Below are 25277 nucleotides of genomic sequence, written 5' to 3'. Positions count from 1 at the left end.
CCAAGGCAAAACGTATCGGAAACTCTGCTGTACACTCTGACAGCCCAAAGCGCCCGAGAGAGGAATGACTCGGGCAGAGGAATACTCCACCCAAAAGGAAGTGATGATAGCCTACGCCCACGTATGCGGCTATGCTGGGCGGTAGTGCACCCACAAGCTCTAATGTAGCTTGTTCTGTAATATCATGTGATCACTGTACTCAGTGAGACACATTAATAATATTATAAACATATTGTATCACTTTGTTACAATACAACATTCAACTGCCATGCCTCCATAGCATGGTGCTGGACATTGCTGAGTCGGCAAGACTAACTAAGAATTATTCAATAAATGCAACTGAAAGTGATAACACAAAAGGAATTGTTCTCTTCATTTTTGTGGAAAATAACTTACTGGAGCCAAAAGTGTCCAGATTGGAAGACACCTACCAAAGGGCTCATAGTCGGTGATCGTTCAACTCTACACTAATACTTCTAGGGCAACCACTGAGGGCGAGCCTGTAGGTAACCATGAGCCATCTTCAGATTGGCAAGTGGTTCCAGCGAGGCGCAAGTCGCGCAGATGTTGGCCAGTTGCGGCCAACCTTCAACGAGACCCAAATGGCAGTTGTATGTTTGCCACAGACCTCTGCGGCTTCTCTAGTGAGAAAGAGAGCCCTGGTGGTGGGCTGCTTCAGCTGCCAGATCGGGCAAAGAGTGGCCCAGCAGAGATGCTTCGAATGCCTCAACTTTGGACATGTGGCCTTCAATTGCAAGAGCACAGTTGGCCGTACCAGCTGGTGCTTTAGATGTGGGCAGCCTTGACACAAATCTGCGGCTTGCGATAACGACGCAAACTGCTACAACTGCGCTGAAGCAAACCGCGTCGACAGGAAGCATTTTTCCGGCAGCAAAGATTGCCGGTTGACAAGAAATGGCGCTCTATCAACAAACAAATAGGGTAGAAGTTTATTCAACTTAATCTCAACCATTGTGCAGTTGCACAGGATCTGTTGGAGCAATCAGCGCGGGAAGTAGACGCCGATATTGCGATTCTGAGCGAGCCGTTTAAAGCAGGCGATGGCACCTTATGGGCAGTGGACTTGACTACCAAAGCTGCCATTTGCGTATGCGGACAAAACATGCCGGCTATGGAGTCGATGGCTACGTTCTCGCAAAAATCGGGGATATGTGGTATTATAGCTGCTACCTAGCCCCAAGTCTGAGCCTCACTGAATTCGAGAGGATTGTTGACTCCATCGCCGCTGACGCATGTGGAAAGCAATATATTACAATCGCAGGTGATTTTAAAGCCTGGTCCGAAGAATGGGGCAGCAGCTCATCAAATGATAGGGGCAGAACACTTCTCGAGGCCTGGGCGATCCTTGAGATTGCTGTGCTAAACACTGGCTCCAAGTATACGTTTAGCAGAGAGGGATATGGCTCTAGAATCGATGTTACATTCACAAGTGCCTGCGTTTTTTTCCCCACTCAAGCTGGAAACTATGCGATTCTTACACCGGTAGCGATCACCTGGCCATTTTTTGCACCAGTAGTAGTGCATTCCAAAGGCCCAACCACCAGCGAACAAATCAACGAGACCAAATATTCCGCGTGGACACACTTAATCCATCGAATTTTGAGTCGGCACTTAGTATTCCGCGACTAGACGGCGATGCATCAAGACAGGCGGAAACCATTATAGGCGCAGTGAGGGCGGGATGCAAAGCTAGCATGAAGGTCCGAAGCGGGCATAGCCGAGCCCTCGTCTACTGGGATGAGGACATTGCGGAGGCAAAAAAAAAAGTGTCTTCGAGCCAGGAGGCTCTATCAAAGATCGCGTGGCAAACCAGAGTTCCTGTTGATGCAAGTAGAATTTGCAGCTAGAAGAAGGGAGCTTAAAGAGCGTATTTAGTCACGAAAAAAAACTGTTTCCTCGAGCTTTGCGATTCAGCAAAAAGCTTAGGGCTGTTAAGCCGGCGGCTCCAGATGAAGGGCGCATGGCTGCGATTCTGGAAACTCTGTTCCCGGCCACATCATCAATAGGCCCAAAAGAGATGATGCATACTGCTTTGCCAGTTGATTGGCTCATCACTGGAAAAGAGGTGATACTGGCGGCAGCGAGACTGCAAAACAACAAGGCTTCTGGCCCCGATACCATCCCCAACAAGGCCCTAAAACTTGCCATTGACCTACAACCAGGAAGATTTGCTGAAGTTCTTAATGCTTGCATGGGAGAAGGCACATTTCCGGACAGATGGAAATGGCAGAATTTGCTGCTGATTCCTAAGCCAAATAAACCGGCAGAAGACCTCTCTGCATATAGGCCAATTTGTCATCTTGATCCCGCAGGCAAACTATTTGAGAGATTACTCAGCACCAGAATAGAGGCAGCAATTAAGGCGGCTGGTGACTTCTCGCCTATGCAATATAGAGAGCTATATTAATTTTTGATGCCATTAAATCTGTCGTCGACACTGCTGCTGTAATGGCCACCGTTACAATCGACGGCATCGAGATGAAATCGGCTACGGCAATTCGCTACCTAGGAGTGTGGCTCGAAACAAGATTGTGCTTCCGAGAGCACCTAGTGGTGGTAGAGCGGAAGGCAGCAGATTATGCTCAACACAAGAGGGCCCAAGCAGGTGTTGTATGTTGTATGCCAAATGAGCATATGCCCACAGTATTGTAGAGTATACAATATAACAAGTGGTCATATGCTCAACATTAAAGTAAGAGTAACATACCAACACTTTGTTGCTATGTTTATGCAACCATTCATAATAATAATATGATCCGCCACTTATGCGGACTGGCCGCTGAGCGTGGGATCGCTAGCGTAAGCACTTTTGACTATGTACCCTCTGTACATATATGCTAACACATACAAACATATATACTGCAACACACTCTCTCTCTCTGCCAGCGCCCTAAGCGGCAGAATGTATTCAATACATATAAGATGTATAGGCTAAAACTAGCATATGAATAAACTGTCCAGACAATTCTGGATGACGGCTCGAACAGAACAGTTGCGTTTTATTTTAACATAAACGGATTTAACAAAAACTTAATGCGCACATAACATGGCGACCGTGACATGTGAAAAAAAAAGAAATAAATTAATTAACATTTCAACATAAACCAAAAAACACGAAAATAATTTGTGCGAATTGTGAAATGTATTTTGAATTAATTGCGAACCACTGTGCGCGCTATGATGAATGAAACAAAACAAAAAGAAAAATTAATCGAGATGCTGGAATTCATGTGATTTTTCTACTATTGTTATGTGCGCATTAAGTTTTTGTTAAATCCGTTTATGTTAAAAAAGTGCTTACGCTAGCGATCCCACGCTCAGCGGCCAGTCCGCATAAGTGGCGGATCATATTATTATTATGAATGGTTGCATAAACATAGCAACAAAGTGTTGGTATGTTACTCTTACTTTAATGTTGAGCATATGACCACTTGTTATATTGTATACTCTACAATACTGTGGGCATATGCTCATTTGGCATACAACATACAACACCTCCCTTTTTAAAAGAATAACGTAATATTATGTAGTTATTTATTTGTTTTTCTTAAATACTATGTTGTATATTTTTAATTTTAATTTTTTTTTTTTTTTAAAATGTTTTCTTTTTTTTTTGTAAAAAAAATTTTTTTTTTCAATATGTATATATATATATTCTTATCTCTTTTTTTTTTCTTTATTTATTTATCTTTTTTAGTCTATCTTTATGAACTTTTTGCTCCTTATTTTTCTTATTTCTTATAATTATATTGTTATTCTTTTCTATATTAATGACCTCAAATGGTCCTATATAAGAAGATTCTAATTTGTGACCTGTTTCGTTTTTCAAATAAACTTGGTCTCCTATTTCTAGTTTAAAATCTAATACTTTCTTATCGTTTATTTCTTTCTGTTTAATTTTATTTTTTTCTAAAAGTATTCGAGCTCTCTTATACGCGTTTTCTAGTCTAAATTTAACTTCCTTAGAATAATCTTCTATATTATATATAGGTTCTATTTTATCTACGCTATTAAATTGTATTGGTAAGTTATTCTGTCTTCCAAATACTAGTTCATATGGACAATAATTATGAGCTACAGATGGTGTTGTGTTAAAACAATACACGAAATACTGTAACCATACGTCCCAATCAGTTTTATCTACTGAAATATATGAACGAATGTACTCGTTGAATGTCCTATGACTTCTTTCAACGGTACCTAATGTCTGGTGGTGGTGTGCTGTAGATGTTATGTTATCTATTTTTAGATATCTGCACAAGTCAGTTATAATGGAATTTTTGTATTCTGTTCCCATGTCCGTAATGAACGTCTTCATTGGACCGTACTTCAGAATAAAAGATTCGAATATGGCTTTTGCGACAGTTGTTGCACTTTTATTTGCAATAGGAATTGCTACTAAATACTTTGTCAAATCACATATTAAAGTGATTGCGTATTCATTCCCATATTCCGAACGTGGTAGTGGACCAATTGTGTCTACTATCACCCTGTCGAAAGCATATTGTGGAGTTTCTGTAATTATCATAGGTGATCTCGTGTGTTTCGTCGTTTTTGACGTCAGGCATTTTGGACATTTATTAATGTACTCTTTTACATGTTTCGTCATGTTTTTCCAATAATATTGTCTTTTTATTTTTGTTATCGTTTTATTTATGCCTGTGTGACCTCCTTGAATTGGATCGTCATGAAATGTAGACAATATAGCTTCTTTTTCTTTTTTATTGTATATTTGGGTCACCGGCTTGAGTAGCGCTACTCTTAATGATTTTAAATTCTTGTTGCCCATATGTTTGAAAGTATCTATCGAAATTGATTCAAAGATCTTTTCGCTCGGTGCCACTTTTAGTTGGCTGACATTATATACACCGGCTTGCCATTCAAGCCTTTGGAAAAACTGACCTAAGTCTAAAATTCCATTGGAGTATAAATCGCTAACATTTATTCTCGCTATAACTTTTTTTCCATGTTTCAATAAACATTTCGAATCTGTCATTCGCAAGGTCACTACTTTTCGTACCTCGTCATTTGTTATGACTTCGTATACGTTGGGCTTAGAAGCTTTTTCAAGACTTTGCCTTGGCAATTGTTCTTGTTTGTTTTCTGCGCAGAAATTTTGTTGTCTACTTTGGTGCCTGGTAGTGACTTTCAGGACTTTTTTATTCATATCAATTAAATCAGTTATTGTAATTCTGGACAGAGCGTCTGCCACGAAATTATCTTTTCCTCTCAGATATTCTACTGTAAAATCGTATTCTTCTAATTCGAGTCGCATGCGAGTTAATTTTGAACTTGGGTTTATCATCGAGAATAAATATGTTAAGGGGCGATGATCAGTTTTTACTGTGAAATGTTTGCCATATATATGTAAGGTGGCAATAATGCATGAACCGACGGTGTGGCATCCCTAAAGAGGGCAGGCTTTCGGTCGGAGGTTGCCATCATGGGAGAAGAAGAAATAGAGCGTCAGTAGTAGAAGAAGTCGTGAGTGGTCGGTCGAGAGTTAAGTCGTCAGTCGAATCAAGTTGCAAGTCGTCAGTTGCTTAAGTTGCCTAAAGTTGTTTAAGTTGCCTACTATAAGACGTAAAATATAAATATCCTAAGCTAAATATAAACTTAATGTAATAAAACTACACAATAATCTACATTTGGGGGCTCAACCCGGTCTAAAACCAAAACGCCGCAAAGTTTGTGAAATTCTAAGAAAAATTGCGTCATCCAAAAAACGCATAAGTGCCAATATGAGCGACGAAGAGGGAGCTACATTCTTTGAGGCAGTGGAAGAGAGACAACATCATAGCGGTGTGCAAACTCGAGCACAGTCGCAGCGGCAGAAAAGTAACGCCATTAAACAAAATCAGCCTGAACAGATATATAACAAAATAGAATGCAGCGAAAATTCTGGTCAAGGGTGCGACTCAGGAATAAACGAGATGAACAATCAGAGTCTGCAGCAGATCATCCAGTTGTTAACACTTAAAATACAGGCGGACGAAATTACTCAGAATACACGAAGCGAACCAAAAATTACAGCAGATAATTTTTCCAAAGTTGTGCCTGAATTCGATGGTGATTGCGTCCCTGTGGAACATTGGTTTCTAAATTTCGAGCAGAATGCAGGCACGAAGTAAGATGACTAAAACGGCACAATTGTTTTTGGAATCCACTTTTGTAAGTTCTTACGACCAGTTAAAGACCGCGATAGTAGCAGAATTTCGACGTACAGTGCAGAGCGCAGAAATTCATAAGAAGTTAAAAGAGAGAAAGAAGAAAAGAGATGAAAGCTTTCACGACTACGTTTTGAATATGAAGAAGATTGCTATGCTTGGTAAAGTAGATATGGACTCAGTTATTGGATACATAGTGGATGGCCTAGACATAAAAACTGAATACAAGTTTAATATGTATGGGTGCAAAACAGAGTACGAGCTAAAGGCAAAATACGACATATATGAACGTAAGTGTGGAAGCGAGATGCAATACAAGCAGCACGGCGTCAGACACAGTCATGGCCAAAATAACATGTCGACTACAAAAATAAATCGTTGCTTTAATTGTGGCTCGACTGAGCATGTTCGAAAAAATTGCAATGTTGAAACAAAGTGCTTCAAGTGTAATGCTTTCGGGCACATTTCGAAGAATTGCCCCGAAGTACAGCACGTCATGCAGATAGTCAAGGACAAGAGGCGCATAAAAAGCATTACGATTAATGATGTCCATATCCTTTGCTTGATTGACACGGGTTCTGATGTGTCAATTATATATCTCTCAACGTTCAATAAAATCAAAAATGTCATCTTGAAGAAATGCTATTCAGAACTTCATGGCTTGGGAAACAAGAAAACACAACCAATTGGTATGTTTATAGCTGCAGTGCAGATTGGCGAAGATGAGGTGCAACAGAAGTTCATGGTTGTTCCCGACGGTCACATTGCTTATGAGGGATTACTAGGATTCGACTTTTTGTCAAAATGTTGCTACGAATGGAATGGAGAGGGCTACGTATTTTCGACGGTGTCAGCGCGACCGAATAGCGCTGAAACAAATAAGCTAAGTATATATAACATTGTTGAAACAGAAACTGATGTAAATGCACCTCCACAGTTTAAACAACTCATTCAGACGATGGTGGATGAATACAAACCAGCTCCACAAGTTGCCAAATGCTCCGTTTTCCTGAAAATTGTACCAGAGGGACAAATGGTTCCGTTCCGCCAGCAGGCCAGTCGTCACCCGCCCGTAGAGTCTGATGCAGTCAAAAAACAGGTTGAAGAATGGCTAACCAAGGATATAGTGCGCAAATCAAACTCGAATTTTGCCAGCAGAGTGGTTGTAGTCAAAAAGAAGGATGGAAATTATCGAGTTTGCGTTGACTTTCGCCAACTCAACAATATGGTACTCAAAGATTGCTTTCCAGTGCCCTTGATGGACGATGTGTTGGAAAAACTGCAAGCGGCAAAGGTGTATACAGTAATGGATTTAGAAAACAGTTTTTTCCATGTTCCAATAGACGAAGAAAGTCGCAAGTTCACAGCATTTGTCACGAAGGAAGGACTTTTTGAATTCAATCGAGCACCATTCGGATTTTGCAATTCACCAGCGGTCTTCATCCGTTTCATCAGTTCCATATTTCAAGACTTAATCGCTCAAGATATCATGCAACTTTATATGGATGACATTATAATTTATGCTCAGACAAATGAGGATTGCCTTCGGAAACTGAATATTGTGCTCAAGAAAGCTGCTGAGTACAAATTGATTATCAACTGGAAAAAATGCTACTTTCTCCAAAATAAGGTTAATTTTTTGGGCCATACAGTCGAAAACGGTAGAATTCTCCCAGGAAAGGAAAAATCACATACGATTCAAAAATTTGTAACACCGAAGAATATAAGAGCAGTTCAGTCCTTTTTAGGACTAACAGGTTTTTTCCGGAAGTTCATAAAAGGTTATGCACACATTGCACGTCCGTTGACTGACCTGTTAAAGAAGGATGTCGTTTTCAAATTTGAGACTGCTGAGCTAAACGCGTTCAACAAATTAAAGGATTCACTGTCCCAGGAGCCAATTTTGAAAATATACTGCAGAGGTGCGCTTACAGAACTTCATAACAGACGCATCCAAAGATGGCTTCGGCGCAGCATTGCTTCAGAAGTTCGAACAGCAGTTACACCCGATATTTTTCTGGAGTAAAAAGACTTCGGCGAGTGATTCAAAACGACACAGCTATATACTGGAAGTTAAAGCCGCTTATCTGGCCGTTCAGAAGTTCCGACACTACCTTCTTGGTACGCCCTTTAAGTTGGTGACAGACTGCACCGCGTTCACGCAAACAATTAAAAAGAAGGATGTGCCACGCGAAGTTGCACAGTGGATATTACACCTTCAGGATTTTGATTTTCAGGTTGAACATCGATCTGCAGAAAAAATGAAACATGTCGATTGTTTAAGTCGATATCCCATAGATGTATTGCCCATTTCGTCGGAAATCTCAGCTCGCATGAAAGTTGCGCAACAAAAGGATCCTTACATAAAAGCAGTACTGGAAATTATTAAATCTCAACCTTATGATGACTTCAAACTTAAAGGTGAAATATTGTACAAAGTCGTTGAAGGAAATGATTTACTGGTTTTACCCAAAGCAATGGAACGAGAAATAATCACAGATAGTCATAATGTTGGACACTTTGCGGTACAGAAAACAATTCACGCTCTTCAACAGCAATTCTGGATTCCCCATGTCGAGAACAAAGTAAAACAAATCATAGACAATTGCATTTCTTGTATCATCAGCAATAAGAAACTAGGAAAACAGGAGGGATATCTGCACTGTATTGAAAAAGGGGACAGACCATTACACACTCTGCATGTTGACCACCTTGGACCTATGGACTCATCGGCAAAACAGTACAAGTTTATATTCGCTGTAGTTGATGCTTTCTCAAAGTTTGTATGGCTATTCAACACTAAAAGTACAGGAACTGAAGAAGTTTTAAAAAAACTTGAGGAGTGGTCGAACGTTTTTGGACAACCCCACCGCATAGTGAGCGACAGAGGAAGTGCATTTACATCAAACGCCTTCGTTGACTACATGGAACAGAATGGAATCGAGCACGTATTGACAACAACTGGAGTGGCCAGGGGTAATGGTCAGATAGAGCGAGTAAACAGGGTTATTCTTTCGATGATTTGCAAACTGTCGGCTGAGGATTCCTCAAAATGGTATAAATTCGTGGCTCAAGTCCAAAGAGCTATAAATTCGCATGTACACTGCTCAACGAAAAAAACCCCGTTTCAGTTAATGTTTGGAGTAGAGATGCAGAACAAATCAAACGACAAAATTTTATCTATGTTGGAACAGGAGCTTATTGAAAATTTTGAAAACGACAGGATGCAAATGCGTGTGGAAGCAAAGAGCCAAATAGAACAAGCTCAAAAAATTTATAAGCAGAACCATGACAAAAAACGCAAAGACGATCGTAAATACCAGTTGGGCGACCTGGTCGCAATAAAACGTACTCAGTTTGTTGCTGGTAGAAAACTAGCAACCACTTTTCTTGGACCATATGAAGTAGTTAACATCAAGCGCAACAGCCGATACGAAGTGAGAAAAGCTGCTCAGGTAGAAGGCCCCACAACAACTTCAACAAGTTCAGACAATATGAAACTCTGGAAGTACGTCGAGACCAACGAAGAACTATTGTCGTCTGGGTCAGACGACGAGGATCAGGATGACCGAATGTAAGGTGGCAATAATGCATGAACCGACGGTGTGGCATCCCTAAAGAGGGCAGGCTTTCGGTCGGAGGTTGCCATCATGGGAGAAGAAGAAATAGAGCGTCAGTAGTAGAAGAAGTCGTGAGTGGTCGGTCGAGAGTTAAGTCGTCAGTCGAATCAAGTTGCAAGTCGTCAGTTGCTTAAGTTGCCTAAAGTTGTTTAAGTTGCCTACTATAAGACGTAAAATATAAATATCCTAAGCTAAATATAAACTTAATGTAATAAAACTACACAATAATCTACATATATATGGTCTGAAATGTGTAATTGCCCAATGTATTGCTGCTAGCTCTTGTTCAGTTGTACTTTTATTGCTTTCACCTTTAGTGAATGCTCTTGATGCATATGCAACTGGGAGTTGGAGTCCATTATAGTTTTGAGTTAAAACTGCTCCACATGCGTGCTTGCTTGCATCTGTGATTATACAAAATTCTTTGCTAAAATCTGGGTACTGTAACAAGGTTGGTTTAACAAGTTGTGTTTTTAAATACTGGAATGCCTTTTCACATTCCGCTGTCCATTCGAATGGGACATTCTTTTTGCATAATCTTATTATATGCCGTGAGTATTCGGCGAAGTTTTTTATGAAACGTCTATAATAATTGCAAAATGCAACGAATCTTCTAGCACTGTCTGCGTCCGTAGGGACTGGATAGTTATTAATAACATCGAATATTGTATCATCTGGTAAGATTCCTTTGTCGGTGCATCTGTGACCTAAAAATGTCACCTCATGCATGAAAAATGAACATTTTTCTGGATGTAATTTCAATTTGTGTTTTCTACAAAGTGTAAAAACGTCTGTTAGGTTTTTAAGCATGTGTTGTTCAGAACAACCAATAACGATCAAATCATCCATATAAAGGAATGCTTGTGAAGGCTCTAAACCCGAGAATGCTATTGTCATCATTCTCTGAAATGAATTAGTTGCTATTTTTAAACCAAATGGTAATCTCGTGAAGCGATATGAACCATTGTTTGTTGAAAAAGACGTTATGTTCCTTGAGCTTTCCTCAAGTTCAATTTGGTGGAAACCTGACATTAAGTCAAGGCATGAAAAATATTTAGCTCTACCCAGTTGATCAAGAATATCGTCAATTCTGGGGAGTGGAAATTTATCTGATAGCAGTTTTTTTTTTATTTGGCGATAGTCAATTACTAATCGCCATTTTTTCTCTTTAGAGTCCGGAAGAGATTTCTTTGGGACCAATAAGAGTGGGCTACTGTAAGGTGAAATCGATGGTTCAACAATATTTTGTTCAATTAACTTTTCTACTTGTTTTTTAATTTCTTCGGTTTGGCTATGCGGACATCGATAGTTTTTTACATATACTGGCTCTTCGTCCTTAAGTCTCAATTTTTGTTTATAAAAGTTGTTGGTTGTGATTGGTTCGGTTTCAAGTCCGAACACATGGCAAGTTAGGGCTTGCGCATTACTGCGGCCCGCTTGCGTTTCTGCGCTCTTTGGCGCAGTTCAATTTTGATGTCCTCAATACGCTCTATGCAGCGTTGTCGGTCTTCTTCGTTGGTGCTGGCCTTTAGCAAATCCTGCTGCAGTCTTTTCTGGGTGAGCAGGCGTCTCACCTCACCGCCTCGTTTCGTCTTCTTGGGGATTCTCTTCTGTTGCCGGGCCCTGTACTCCTCTATTGTTAGTGGCCGTGGTCCATCGAATGGATTTGCCTGCAAAGCCTCTTGCAACGTCGGCAAATCCCTTTGTTCGTTAGGAACAGCGGTCTTGAAGGAGGGTTCCGTGGACATCAGTATCTTGTTGTTGATTTAATTGGTTTTATATTAATGTTTCAAATTATTTTTTTTTATTATTGTTTTTAAATTCCAATTAATTTCTTTTTTTTTTTTGTAAATAATTGGAGAAACGTATGTGTGTTATGGGAGTGCACCTTGGAGCATCACCCAAGAGTTGATAGTAGAAAAATCACATGAATTCCAGCATCTAGATTAATTTTTCTTTTTGTTTTGTTTCATTCATCATAGCGCGCACAGTGGTTCGCAATCAATTGAAAATACATTTCACAATTTGCACAAATTATTTTCGCGTTTTTTGGTTTATGTTGAAATGTTGATTAATTTATTTCTTTTTTTTTTTTTCACAAGTCACGGTCGCCATGTTATGTGCGCATTAAGTTTTTGTTAAATCCGTTTATGTTAAAATAAAACGCAACTGTTCTGTTCGAGCCGTCATCCAGAATTGTCTGGACAGTTTATTCATATGCTAGTTTTAGCCTATACATCTTATATGTATTGAATACATTCTGCCGCTTAGGGCGCTGGCAGAGAGAGAGAGTGTGTTGCAGTATATATGTTTGTATGTATTAGCATATATGTACAGAGGGTACATAGTCAAAAGTGCTTACGCTAGCGATCCCACGCTCAGCAGCCAGTCCGCATAAGTGGCGGATCATATTATTATTATGAATGGTTGCATAAACATAGCAACAAAGTGTTGGTATGTTACTCTTACTTTAATGTTGAGCATATGACCACTTGTTATATTGTATACTCTACAATACTGTGGGCATATGCTCATTTGGCATACAACATACAACACTATCAACTCTTGGGTGCTGCTCCAAGGTGCACTCCCATAACACACATACGTTTCTCCAATTATTTACAAAAAAAAAAGAAATTAATTGGAATTTAAAAACAATAATAAAAAAAAAAATAATTTGAAACATTAATATAAAACCAATTAAATCAACAACAAGATACTGATGTCCACGGAACCCTCCTTCAAGACCGCTGTTCCTAACGAACAAAGGGATTTGCCGACGTTGCAAGAGGCTTTGCAGGCAATTCCATTCGATGGACCACGGCCACTAACAATAGAGGAGTACAGGGCCCGGCAACAGAAGAGAATCCCCAAGAAGACGAAACGAGGCGGTGAGGTGAGACGCCTGCTCACCCAGAAAAGACTGCAGCAGGATTTGCTAAAGGCCAGCACCAACGAAGAAGACCGACAACGCTGCATAGAGCGTGTTGAGGACATCAAAATTGAACTGCGCCAAAGAGCGCAGAAACGCAAGCGGGCCGCAGTAATGCGCAAGCCCTAACTTGCCATAGATTTAAACTCTAATAAGCAAACTGAGGCACGAAAGTGCAGGTTGCGCCTACTAACCACTATTAGGCTTTCTACTAAAAACACACGATTGGACAATTAATTGTTTAAATAAAAAATGTCAGCCAATCGTGTGTAACTAACACATAATAACTTTTCCATGTCTCTGGCGCTGAGAATAAAACTCAGCAGCGTTAGAAAAATAGTTTCAAGAAAAATAATTAAAAAAAAAAAACAAAACTTTAAATGAAAAATAAAAAAAAAATTTTTTATATATATATATATTCTTGAGTTAGTATTTTTTTTTTTCTTTTTTTTCTATATGCACCCTAATGCGATTCCAAAAGACAGTAACATAGAAAAAGTTGACAATATGTTAGATCATGAATCTAAAGTAGCGGATTCAACCGCGAATGTCATAAATAATGTCGAAACTGTCTCGGTTGATTTGAAAATCATAACCTTAATGCTTGTAATAATTGTTATTCTTTTATTAACAAACGTTTTAACAAAACTATATAAGATGCACAATAAGTGCCTTAAGAAAAAATATTCCAGTAGGGCCGATAACCTAGATGTTGTTTAAGACGATAGACATAGTAGAAAAGTGTATAATAGAGAACCCAACTTTAGAATAAATTCTTTGATAATATTGAGTAAATATTACGAATTTATAAAAATTGGTGATTTCGAAGACGAAAATATAGATACTTTTAATTGTGCAGCAAGCCCATTAATAATATGTAACAACAAAATAGAAAAGGGCATAGTAATGAGTACATTACCAGGTGTAATGGTAAAAACAGTAGAAGAAAACCATGACATACTTGGTTCTACAACAATAATTTTGGTACGATTGCACCGCTGAATGTTGTAGACAAAATATGGAGTGGAGTACGATAGCACGAAAGATTAATGATCATAAAGATAAATTTGAAAAATCTTTTAAATGTATTAACTCAGATAAAGTCATAAGACCGGAAACTTTGATAAACCATGCTCAAATACTGATAACACAGTATAATAACATATTATCAATAGTAAACAAAGTTAATGAGAAATTAGCAAAAGAGCATAGGCATCAGTGTGAAAAACTGATAAAATCATTGAAAATAAGATTGAACAATATTAGTACTAGACGAAATATTGTAATAGTAATTCCAGAAGATCAAAGTCAGCCAGCTGAATTTGACGAAAGCCAATTAGCGGATTTGGACGAGTCCAAACCAATTATTGATACTGAAAGTGATATCGATAGTGACATCGAAACACTTGAAGAAAGTACAATGGCTAACCAAGTGGAATTAGACAGGCAATATGTTAGACAGGTTTCCACTTCAGTTCCTGAATTTGATGGTAAAAAGTTATTATTAAACAGATTCCTAACTGCATTACGCATTGTGGAAAGAACTAAGGGAGACCAAGAGGATATAGCAGTTGAGGTTATAAAATCAAAAATAACCGGCACAATCCTCTATAAAGTAGAAAATGAAACCACTATTGCAGGGATAATAAATAAGCTCAAAGAAAATGTAAAAGGAGAATCTCCTGACGTTTTAAAGGCAAAACTAATGAACATAAAACAAAAAGGCAAAACTGCTTCCCAGTATGCAACCGAAATGGATAATTTGCGGAAGCAACTGGAGGCAGCCTTTATTGATAACGGATTAGACCCAATCAATGCGGAAAAATTCTCTACAAGCGAGTCTGTTTCTGCAATGATTAAAAATTGCGAGCACGAAAAGCTCAAAGTAATATTAGAAGCTGGAAACTTTGTAACTTTCAATGATGTAATGGGTAAATATATCCATTGCAGCACGGAAATGACTGGAAGTGCAAATACAGTATTATTTCAACGAGGCCGCAATAATAGAGGAGGTAGTAACCATTACCAAAGAGGTAGAGGCAATGGCCGCGGAAACTACAACTCCAACTATAACAATTACAATAACAGAAACAACAATAGAGGTGGTCGAGGTAATGGCCGAGGTAGAAATAATTACTACCGAGGTAACAGCCAAAACAGATACAATAGCAATACCGAAAACAGTTATGTCCGAGTAGCCCAAGATGCTTCGGGAAACTCGCAGACACCTCCAGATACTCGAAATTAAAAAGTAAAATATATACTGTAAACTTAAGTCTCAATAATTTTGTATCATTTACAAATGTTCAGACAAATAAAATCATTACATTCCTAATTGATACAGGTGCAGATATTTCAATTATAAAAGAAAATTCCGATGTCTTTCATGACATACAATTCAATAAAATCATAGACATTCGAGGCATAGGTGAAGGAGTAATTAACTCCAAAGGACTAGCCTCAATTGAATTACAAACAGGGAAATACATTATTCCATATAAATTTCATTTACTACATTCAGATTTTGCAATCCCTTGCGATGGAATAATAGGACTAGATTTTATAAAGACTTTTAATTGCCAATTAGATTATAATACTTCGGAGGATTGGTTTATAATCAGACCTTCAAACCTAACGTATCCCATTAATGTACCGATAACATTTAGTTCTGGTAATAATTCAACACTTCTGCCAGCGAGATCCCAAGTGATACGCAAAATAGATTTGTCTTCAGAAGAAGAAAGCATTTTCATCCCAAATCAAGAAATCAAGCATGGTGTTTATATTGCAAACACTATTGCCCAAACCAAAAATACTTTTGTCCGATTTTTAAATACGACAGATAAATGCCAACTAGTAGGCATTAATAAAATAAAATTCGAACCGCTCTCAAAATACGATGTGGTTCAAACTTCAAATAACAATAGAACAGAGTCTGTTATTAGTAAACTAAAGAAAAATTTTCCAATCATGTTCAAAAAGCAACTTATGGAAATATGCACCGAGTATAGTGATGTGTTCGGACTTGAAACCGAACCAATCACAACCAACAACTTTTATAAACAAAAATTGAGACTTAAGGACGAAGAACCAGTATATGTAAAAAACTATCGATGTCCGCATAGCCAAACCGAAGAAATTAAAAAACAAGTAGAAAAGTTAATTGAACAAAATATTGTTGAACCATCGATTTCACCTTACAGTAGCCCACTCTTATTGGTCCCAAAGAAATCTCTTCCGGACTCTAAAGAGAAAAAATGGCGATTAGTAATTGACTATCGCCAAATAAACAAAAAACTGCTATCAGATAAATTTCCACTCCCCAGAATTGACGATATTCTTGATCAACTGGGTAGAGCTAAATATTTTTCATGCCTTGACTTAATGTCAGGTTTCCACCAAATTGAACTTGAGGAAAGCTCAAGGAACATAACGTCTTTTTCAACAAACAATGGTTCATATCGCTTCACGAGATTACCATTTGGTTTAAAAATAGCAACTAATTCATTTCAGAGAATGATGACAATAGCATTCTCGGGTTTAGAGCCTTCACAAGCATTCCTTTATATGGATGATTTGATCGTTATTGGTTGTTCTGAACAACACATGCTTAAAAACCTAACAGACGTTTTTACACTTTGTAGAAAACACAAATTGAAATTACATCCAGAAAAATGTTCATTTTTCATGCATGAGGTGACATTTTTAGGTCACAGATGCACCGACAAAGGAATCTTACCAGATGATACAATATTCGATGTTATTAATAACTATCCAGTCCCTACGGACGCAGACAGTGCTAGAAGATTCGTTGCATTTTGCAATTATTATAGACGTTTCATAAAAAACTTCGCCGAATACTCACGGCATATAACAAGATTATGCAAAAAGGATGTCCCATTCGAATGGACAGCGGAATGTGAAAAGGCATTCCAGTATTTAAAAACACAACTTGTTAAACCAACCTTGTTACAGTACCCAGATTTTAGCAAAGAATTTTGTATAATCACAGATGCAAGCAAGCACGCATGTGGAGCAGTTTTAACTCAAAACTATAATGGACTCCAACTCCCAGTTGCATATGCATCAAGAGCATTCACTAAAGGTGAAAGCAATAAAAGTACAACTGAACAAGAGCTAGCAGCAATACATTGGGCAATTACACATTTCAGACCATATATATATGGCAAACATTTCACAGTAAAAACTGATCATCGCCCCTTAACATATTTATTTTCGATGATAAACCCAAGTTCAAAATTAACTCGCATGCGACTCGAATTAGAAGAATACGATTTTACAGTAGAATATCTGAGAGGAAAAGATAATTTCGTGGCAGACGCTCTGTCCAGAATTACAATAACTGATTTAATTGATATGAATAAAAAAGTCCTGAAAGTCACTACCAGGCACCAAAGTAGACAACAAAATTTCTGCGCAGAAAACAAACAAGAACAATTGCCAAGGCAAAGTCTTGAAAAAGCTTCTAAGCCCAACGTATACGAAGTCATAACAAATGACGAGGTACGAAAAGTAGTGACCTTGCAAATGACAGATTCGAAATGTTTATTGAAACATGGAAAAAAAGTTATAGCGAGAATAAATGTTAGCGATTTATACTCCAATGGAATTTTAGACTTAGGTCAGTTTTTCCAAAGGCTTGAATGGCAAGCCGGTGTATATAATGTCAGCCAACTAAAAGTGGCACCGAGCGAAAAGATCTTTGAATCAATTTCGATAGATACTTTCAAACATATGGGCAACAAGAATTTAAAATCATTAAGAGTAGCGCTACTCAAGCCGGTGACCCAAATATACAATGAAAAAGAAAAAGAAGCTATATTGTCTACATTTCATGACGATCCAATTCAAGGAGGTCACACAGGCATAAATAAAACGATAACAAAAATAAAAAGACAATATTATTGGAAAAACATGACGAAACATGTAAAAGAGTACATTAATAAATGTCCAAAATGCCTGACGTCAAAAACGACGAAACACACGAGATCACCTATGATAATTACAGAAACTCCACAATATGCTTTCGACAGGGTGATAGTAGACACAATTGGTCCACTACCACGTTCGGAAAATGGGAATGAATACGCAATCACTTTAATATGTGATTTGACAAAGTATTTAGTAGCAATTCCTATTGCAAATAAAAGTGCAACAACTGTCGCAAAAGCCATATTCGAATCTTTTATTCTGAAGTACGGTCCAATGAAGACGTTCATTACGGACATGGGAACAGAATACAAAAATTCCATTATAACTGACTTGTGCAGATATCTAAAAATAGATAACATAACATCTACAGCACACCACCACCAGACATTAGGTACCGTTGAAAGAAGTCATAGGACATTCAACGAGTACATTCGTTCATATATTTCAGTAGATAAAACTGATTGGGACGTATGGTTACAGTATTTCGTGTATTGTTTTAACACAACACCATCTGTAGCTCATAATTATTGTCCATATGAACTAGTATTTGGAAGACAGAATAACTTACCAATACAATTTAATAGCGTAGATAAAATAGAACCTATATATAATATAGAAGATTATTCTAAGGAAGTTAAATTTAGACTAGAAAACGCGTATAAGAGAGCTCGAATACTTTTAGAAAAAAAATAAAATTAAACAAAAAGAAATAAACGATAAGAAAGTATTAGATTTTAAACTAGAAATAGGAGACCAAGTTTATTTGAAAAACGAAACAGGTCACAAATTAGAATCTTCTTATATAGGACCATTTGAGGTCATTAATATAGAAAAGAATAACAATATAATTATAAGAAATAAGAAAAATAAGGAGCAAAAAGTTCATAAAGATAGACTAAAAAAGATAAATAAATAAAGAAAAAAAAGGAGATAAGAATATATATATATACATATTGAAAAAAAAATTTTTTTTAATTACAAAAAAAAAAAAAAGAAAACATTTTTATTAAAAAAAAAAAAAATTAAAATTAAAAATATACAACATAGTATTTAAGAAAAACAAATAAATAACTACATAATATTACGTTATTCTTTTAAAAAGGGAGGTGTTGTTTGTTGTATGCCAAATGAGCATATGCCCACAGTATTGTAGAGTATACAATATAACAAGTGGTCATATGCTCAACATTAAAGTAAGAGTAACATACCAACACTTTGTTGCTATGTTTATGCAACCATTCATAATAATAATATGATCCGCCACTTATGCGGACTGGCCGCTGAGCGTGGGATCGCTAGCGTAAGCACTTTTGACTATGTACCCTCTGTACATATATGCTAACACATACAAACATATATACTGCAACACACTCTCTCTCTGCCAGCGCCCTAAGCGGCAGAATGTATTCAATACATATAAGATGTATAGGCTAAAACTAGCATATGAATAAACTGTCCAGACAATTCTGGATGACGGCTCGAACAGAACAGTTGCGTTTTATTTTAACATAAACGGATTTAACAAAAACTTAATGCGCACATAACACAGGAATGGAGACTGCTGCTGATGGGTGTGGTCAAATCACAAATGTTGTACGCAGCCCAGATCTGGGCATCGGCCATGGAGGTCGAAAGCTACCGTCGCCTCATCAGTTCGACTTACCGACTCTGCGCTCTCAGAGTCTGCAGCGCTTTTAGGACTGTTTCAAAGGATGCAGCCCTAGTAGTCGCCGGCATGGTGCCCATCGAGGCCACCAGTAGGGGCATCCCGAAGTGTGTCGCCAAAGTTGACGCTAGAAGGCGCAGTTTGAGCAGATGCCAGGACCGATGGGACACGGCATTAAACGGTAGATGGACGCATAGCCTCATCCCCAAAACTGAGGCTTGGGTCGGAAAGGAACATGGGCAAGTGAGCGTCTACCTCACGCAGATGTTAAGCGAACACGGCTGCTTCCGCCAATACCTAAATAGGTTTGGCCATGACCACTCTCCAACGTGTCCTGCATGTCCTGAAGGCGCAATTGAGGACGCCCACCACGTTGTCTTCAGTTCCGGCCGCTTCGTTGTGGGTTGGCAGCGGGTCGAGCGGGCGATTGGCCAATTCCTAACGGAGACCAGATTGGTACCCAGCATGCTGGAAAGCAAGGCTAACTGGGCAGCGGTGAGCGCCTACATTGGAATCATCATGCGCGAGCTAAGGAAACTGGAGCGGGAAAGAGTCGGTTCATCATAAAAGAGGCCATAGCCCTGGCGAAGCAATCCGCACTGGGACGTACCGCCAGGCAGGCATCTTCTAGTACTCACGATCGTCAATTTCTGTTGTCAGTTTGTTTGTTTTTTGTTGATTTCGTTTTTCTTTATAATTGTGACGAACATAATTGTAACAATAATGTCCCACACAACAAACAAGTAATAAACAAGGAACAACACACAGGAAACATACGCAAAGATTCGTCACGGATTCATGATGCCTGGCAACATGTTGCTATGAGTGATCGTTAGCAACATGTTGCTGCAATTAAAGCAAGCAAGAGGGGAAATAAGTTTTGGGGAAGCCCTAAATATGAGGCGAATATATTGATGACGTAGAAGAATGAAATCAATTAATTTAGCCCTTGAATTAGTTGAACGGGAGAAATGAAACTCAATATATTATACAGATTAAACTAAATATCTATGTATAAAGGGAAAAGAGCAACAATTGCCCAGAATTGATGGAACAAACGGAGCAAAGAAGGACATGGGAAAAAGCAGCGTCGCCTAGCAACCAGAGAGGATATGCGACCAATAAGAAAAAAGCGAGGGCTGGAGAGAAAAGGATGGAAGCCCGCATAGCAACAGAGATGCTATATGGGCAAAGCAGAGCAACAAGGACAAAAGTCAATGGGCGCCCGGGAGTCGAGAAAGTAGATGTGGCTGCACCAAGGACTTTTACGGGACTTTCACCACCCATGGCAACAGCGTGGATGAAAGCGATGGGCTGTATAGCGGTATCACACCAAGTGATTCTAGAGGCCCCAGGATGCCTATATAAGGCCAGCAGCAAATTATGAAATCATCAAGTCGTCGAGTCAAGATCAAGCTATCAAGTCATCGAGTCCTGATCAACAAATTGATGAAGAAAGCCTGCCCACCACTTAAAATTCCAAGCGTTGATACGCTAAAAGCTCAATTGGATGATTTTTATACTGTAATGCATTCTAAAATTCAAAGCACATTTAAAAATGTAGCTCACGTGGCACTAACATGAGATGTTTAGACAGAGATGATGACTGCTGCCAGTTATTTAGGAGTTACTGCTAATTTTTTGCACAATGACTCGTTGCTAATCTACCGTTGCTGTAGATGAAAGGCATACTGGTGAATACCAGTATATCGACCCTTTAAAACAATGGAATGACATGAAGATGGTATATCCACCTTGCAACATGGCAAAAAAGTATTTGGGAATTCCTTCGACATCTGTGCGCTCTGAACGATTGTTCCCTAAAGCTGGGAGTACTGTGATAAAAATTTGCGACCGACTTTCACCGAAACGGCTTGACAAGCTGCTGTTCCTAGGGGATTGTATTGAGGAGGAGTGGGATATTTAAAAATAATGTAGAAAAAAGATTTGACGCAAATAAATAAACACTCGGTACCTTGCAACATCGATATTTGAGTTCCGATTTTTTTTTAAGTACGATGCTTTTCTTTTGATATTACTCATGAGTACATAATCGATACTTTACATTCGATATCGTGTCCCTAGGTGTGCTTGAGAATTTTTACCCAGCTTTCTAGGAATTTGTTATTGCACAATTTCTTCCTCTTCTTCACACCGGCACAAACACCTGATCGCTCCAGTGTTGAACAACGAAGAAAGACAAGGGGAGCCCCTAGCCATCAAATTAGCAGGTGGCGCCTCTGACTAACCGCCCGGATTTGAATTCAAATTCAAAATTGCAACCATTACGGCAATTTTTTGTGTTTGGATTTTGTCTCCGAACTGGGTTTCTTGAACCAATGGATACATTTGTGGCATCGTTGGACCACCATTCCCAGTCAGAGAGTGATCCATTGGGTAACATGAGCGAGGAAGCCGTATTTGGCCGACGTCCGTTGGTCGGAATATCTCCTCCTCCAGTACATGAACGGGATCGCTCGAGTGCAACAATGGCTGGCTACAACGGGCCTTCTCCTGGCCGAAAATAAAACAGAAGCTGTTCTTAAGCAGTAGGAAAAAAGTGGAGACAGCAAGCATACAAGTCGGCGGCACGCAAATAAACACAAAGAAGGCAATAAAGTACCTTGGGGTAACCATTTATACAAGGCTCAACTTTAAAGGTCACCTCTCAGCAACGGCCAAAAAGGCCAGAATAACTTGCTCAGTCTTATGGCGCTTAATGCCAAACACAAGAGGAGCAAGCAAGAGCCGCAAAACGCTGTGGAGTAATCAAGGCAAACATGCTTTACGACGCTCCGATTTGGGCAGAAGAAATGTCCACGAAATCATACGCCCGAGAGTTGGACTCAATATATAGAAGTGGAGCAGCTGGATCGAATGATCAGGAAGCGGGTGAAAGCCCGCCAGTGTGAAGTAATATCCTCGCTGGTAGTACCACACGAGCTATTTCCCCTCGCAAACTTTTTTCCAAATTTCCTATCCTTCTTGTATATACTTCTATTTCATAATAAATAAATAAAAAAAAACACACACACAGACACAAAACTCCCCAACCTAGAGTCCTGGCTCCCGAGAAGTCACGGCGAAGTAACGTTCGAGTTAACCCAACTGTTAAGTGGCCATGGGTGTTTCAACTCATACCTGCACCGATTTGGGCACGAAAGCAGTCCAAAATGCTCACTCGACAGCAGAGCGTGGCAAGAAGGAATACTGCTTGGTCACCACTTTAGATGTGAGAAACGCCTTCAACACCGCAAACTGGAGCCGGATCCTAAGCTCTCTTCGGGAATCACCTGGAGCACGCAAATACCAAAGCAGAAATAGGTCGCTGCATTACGCGCTTTTTGCTCAAGTCCAGAGGCCCAAGCCAACGCCAACGGGTAAATGTGGTGAGATCTATTATAATGGTCAACAATGCTCCTATTTGGGCAACGGATATGCGGCAGAAATCATACAGCCAAGAACAATGTCCAACGAGAGGCTGCGTTAGTGATAGCTGGACTGACACCTATCGATCTTCTGGCGAGGGAGACCCAGTTTATCTACAATATAAGGCAACTAGCGAATGGACGCCAGAAGAGCGAGCTTAGAAGACTGGCAAGCAAGATGGACATCCTCAACCAAAGGCAGATGGACGTTTAGGCTGATCGCCAACCTGGAGTCCTGGCTGTCGAGAATTCACGGCGAAGTAACATTCAAGTTAACCCAACCCAACTCATACGTGCACCGTGCAGTCCAAAATGCATGCTGTGCCAAACCGGCGTAGTAGAGGGTAGAGGATACCGAGCACGTGTTTTTCTGCTACCCGAGATTGGCCTTTGGCCAGCTACCCACGGCCGAGAACACCGTCAACATAATGTGAGTGTCATAAAGTTATGGACACTCTTCGCCACCTGGAGAGGCAACGAAACGTTTGGGGGGCATGAAGCCCGCCTTTTCCAGCCTGCGAAGCAATATCCCCCGGCAGTCCCGCAGGTTAAATTGGCACCCACAACTTTTATCTCTTTACTGTTCCTTCGCACTTCCACCCTTTTCACACAATACTCTTCCATCTTTTTTGAAGTGAAAACTTCTTTAGAATCGTTGGGAGTGATTTCAGACTCGATGAAACGAAAAAGCGACACTAAACAGAGACACATATAGATCTTATAGTATTTAGCCTGCGAGAGAATGAGATGCAAATATATAAAAAGCATTATAAATAAAAAGCATTATGAAAAAACTTCGACCAAGCTGGGAGTCGAACCCCGGCCGTCCGATCGCCAAGCGAGCACACTAACAACAGAGCCACGTCGACACTTTGTAAATTGTCGTCGAGTTGTGTAGTTAGTGTGCTCGCTGCGAGAGAATGAGATGCAAATATATAAAAAGCATTATGAAAAACTTCGACCAAGCTGGGAGTCGAGAACCCCGGCCGCCCGATCGCCAAGCGAGCACACTAACAACAGAGCCACGTCGACACTTTGTAAATTGTCGTCGAGTTGTGTAGTTAGTGTGCTCGCGTGTCTGTAAAAAGAGACATAACGACAATGCGAAAATGAGATGCGTGCTTAACTACAGAACTCGACGGCAATTTAGAAAGTGTCGACGTGGCTCTGTTATTAGTGTGCTCGCTTGGCGATCGGTCGGCCGGGGTTCGACTCCCAGCTTGGTCGAAGTTTTTTTTATAATGCTTTTTATTCATAATGCTTTTTATATATTTATATATTTTTTGTGATACATTTTTATTTACTTTTTATACCCTTGCAGAGGGTATTGTAAAATTGGTCAGATGTTCGTAACGCACAGAAGGAGGCGTTTACGACCCCATAAAGTATATAAATTCTTGATCAGCATGAGAAGCTGAGTTGATATAGCCATGTCCGCAAAATGTTTTCTTCTAGACCTATATGATATAGTGGTCCGATCCTAAAGATTTTCATACTTTATCTTACCCGGGTAATAAAAACCCCAAAAAAGATTTCATCCCGATAGCTCTTAAGACGGCTGAGTAAATCGCATACGCACAGACGGACGGACAGATGGACATGGCTATATCAACTCAGCTTCTCAGGTCGTAAACGCCTCCTTCTGTGCGTTACGAACTTCTGACCAATTTTACAATACCCTCTGCAAGGGTATAAAAAGTAAATAAAAATGTATCACAAAATATATAATGAATGAATGCACAGCAACTAGAATCATTGTCTGTTCAGCTCTCTAAAGTGGGAGAAATATGTGCATGCGAAACCAGATTGAGCAATGGAAAAACAGTTTTAATTGTGGCAATTTATATTTCACCGAATCAATCAATAAATAGCATCACGGAATTCATTCATGAAAATTTAATAAAGTATACACCAGAAGTATCGCGGATACTTAGAAAAGATTACGATAAAGTTCCAATGATTTTAAGTGGCGATTTTAACGTAAATTTTGCATTGGACACAGCGGTTCCTTTAATTGACTTTCTCAATACAACATTCAGTTTAAAAATGTGTAACAATCGCACTGAATCAACAACACGATCAAAAACAACAATTGGCGCGGTATTTCAAAGATATGTTGACAACATCGAAACCAAAGCATTTGTATCATATTTTAGCTATCATAAGCCACTCGTATCATTTGTTGAAATTGAAAACATTGAGGATGAATAATAATAAAGTGAAGAAAATAAAATATGACCTTTATAGCAATATTATAATAAACCTATAATTATCCCGCTCCTAATGCTGCTTTCGTCTCATTCTCTCTCAGTTTGTTTTACGGAAGGTTTCACTTCTATCGTGTCTAGCCGTTAGACGCCCTCTTTTTTTTGTTATTGTTACATTTTCTTTTTTGTTCAATAAATAAAAAAAAAAATAATTACACAGACACCAGTTTGCTTTCCCCGCCTTTTCCGCGCACGCGGTTGTGGTACTGGGGTGGTCGCACCC

General features: G+C 39.2%; 1 protein-coding gene across 1 annotated transcript; it reads left to right on the top strand.

Annotated features, from left to right (window-relative positions):
• The first annotated feature begins 512 nt into the window (after positions 1–512).
• LOC124460839 lies at positions 513–2428 on the top strand. The gene is made up of 5 exons (XM_047012419.1): positions 513–792; positions 981–1175; positions 1283–1397; positions 1478–1851; positions 1923–2428. Exons 1-5 carry the CDS (start codon positions 513–515, stop codon positions 2426–2428), a joined length of 1470 nt encoding a protein of 489 aa, XP_046868375.1.
• Positions 2429–25277: the final 22849 nt, after the last annotated feature.

The sequence above is a fragment of the Drosophila willistoni genome, unplaced genomic scaffold (assembly GCF_018902025.1).
Source record: "Drosophila willistoni isolate 14030-0811.24 unplaced genomic scaffold, UCI_dwil_1.1 Seg140, whole genome shotgun sequence".
NCBI lineage: Eukaryota > Metazoa > Arthropoda > Insecta > Diptera > Drosophilidae > Drosophila > Drosophila willistoni.
This window is presented reverse-complemented; position numbering and strand designations above follow the sequence as displayed.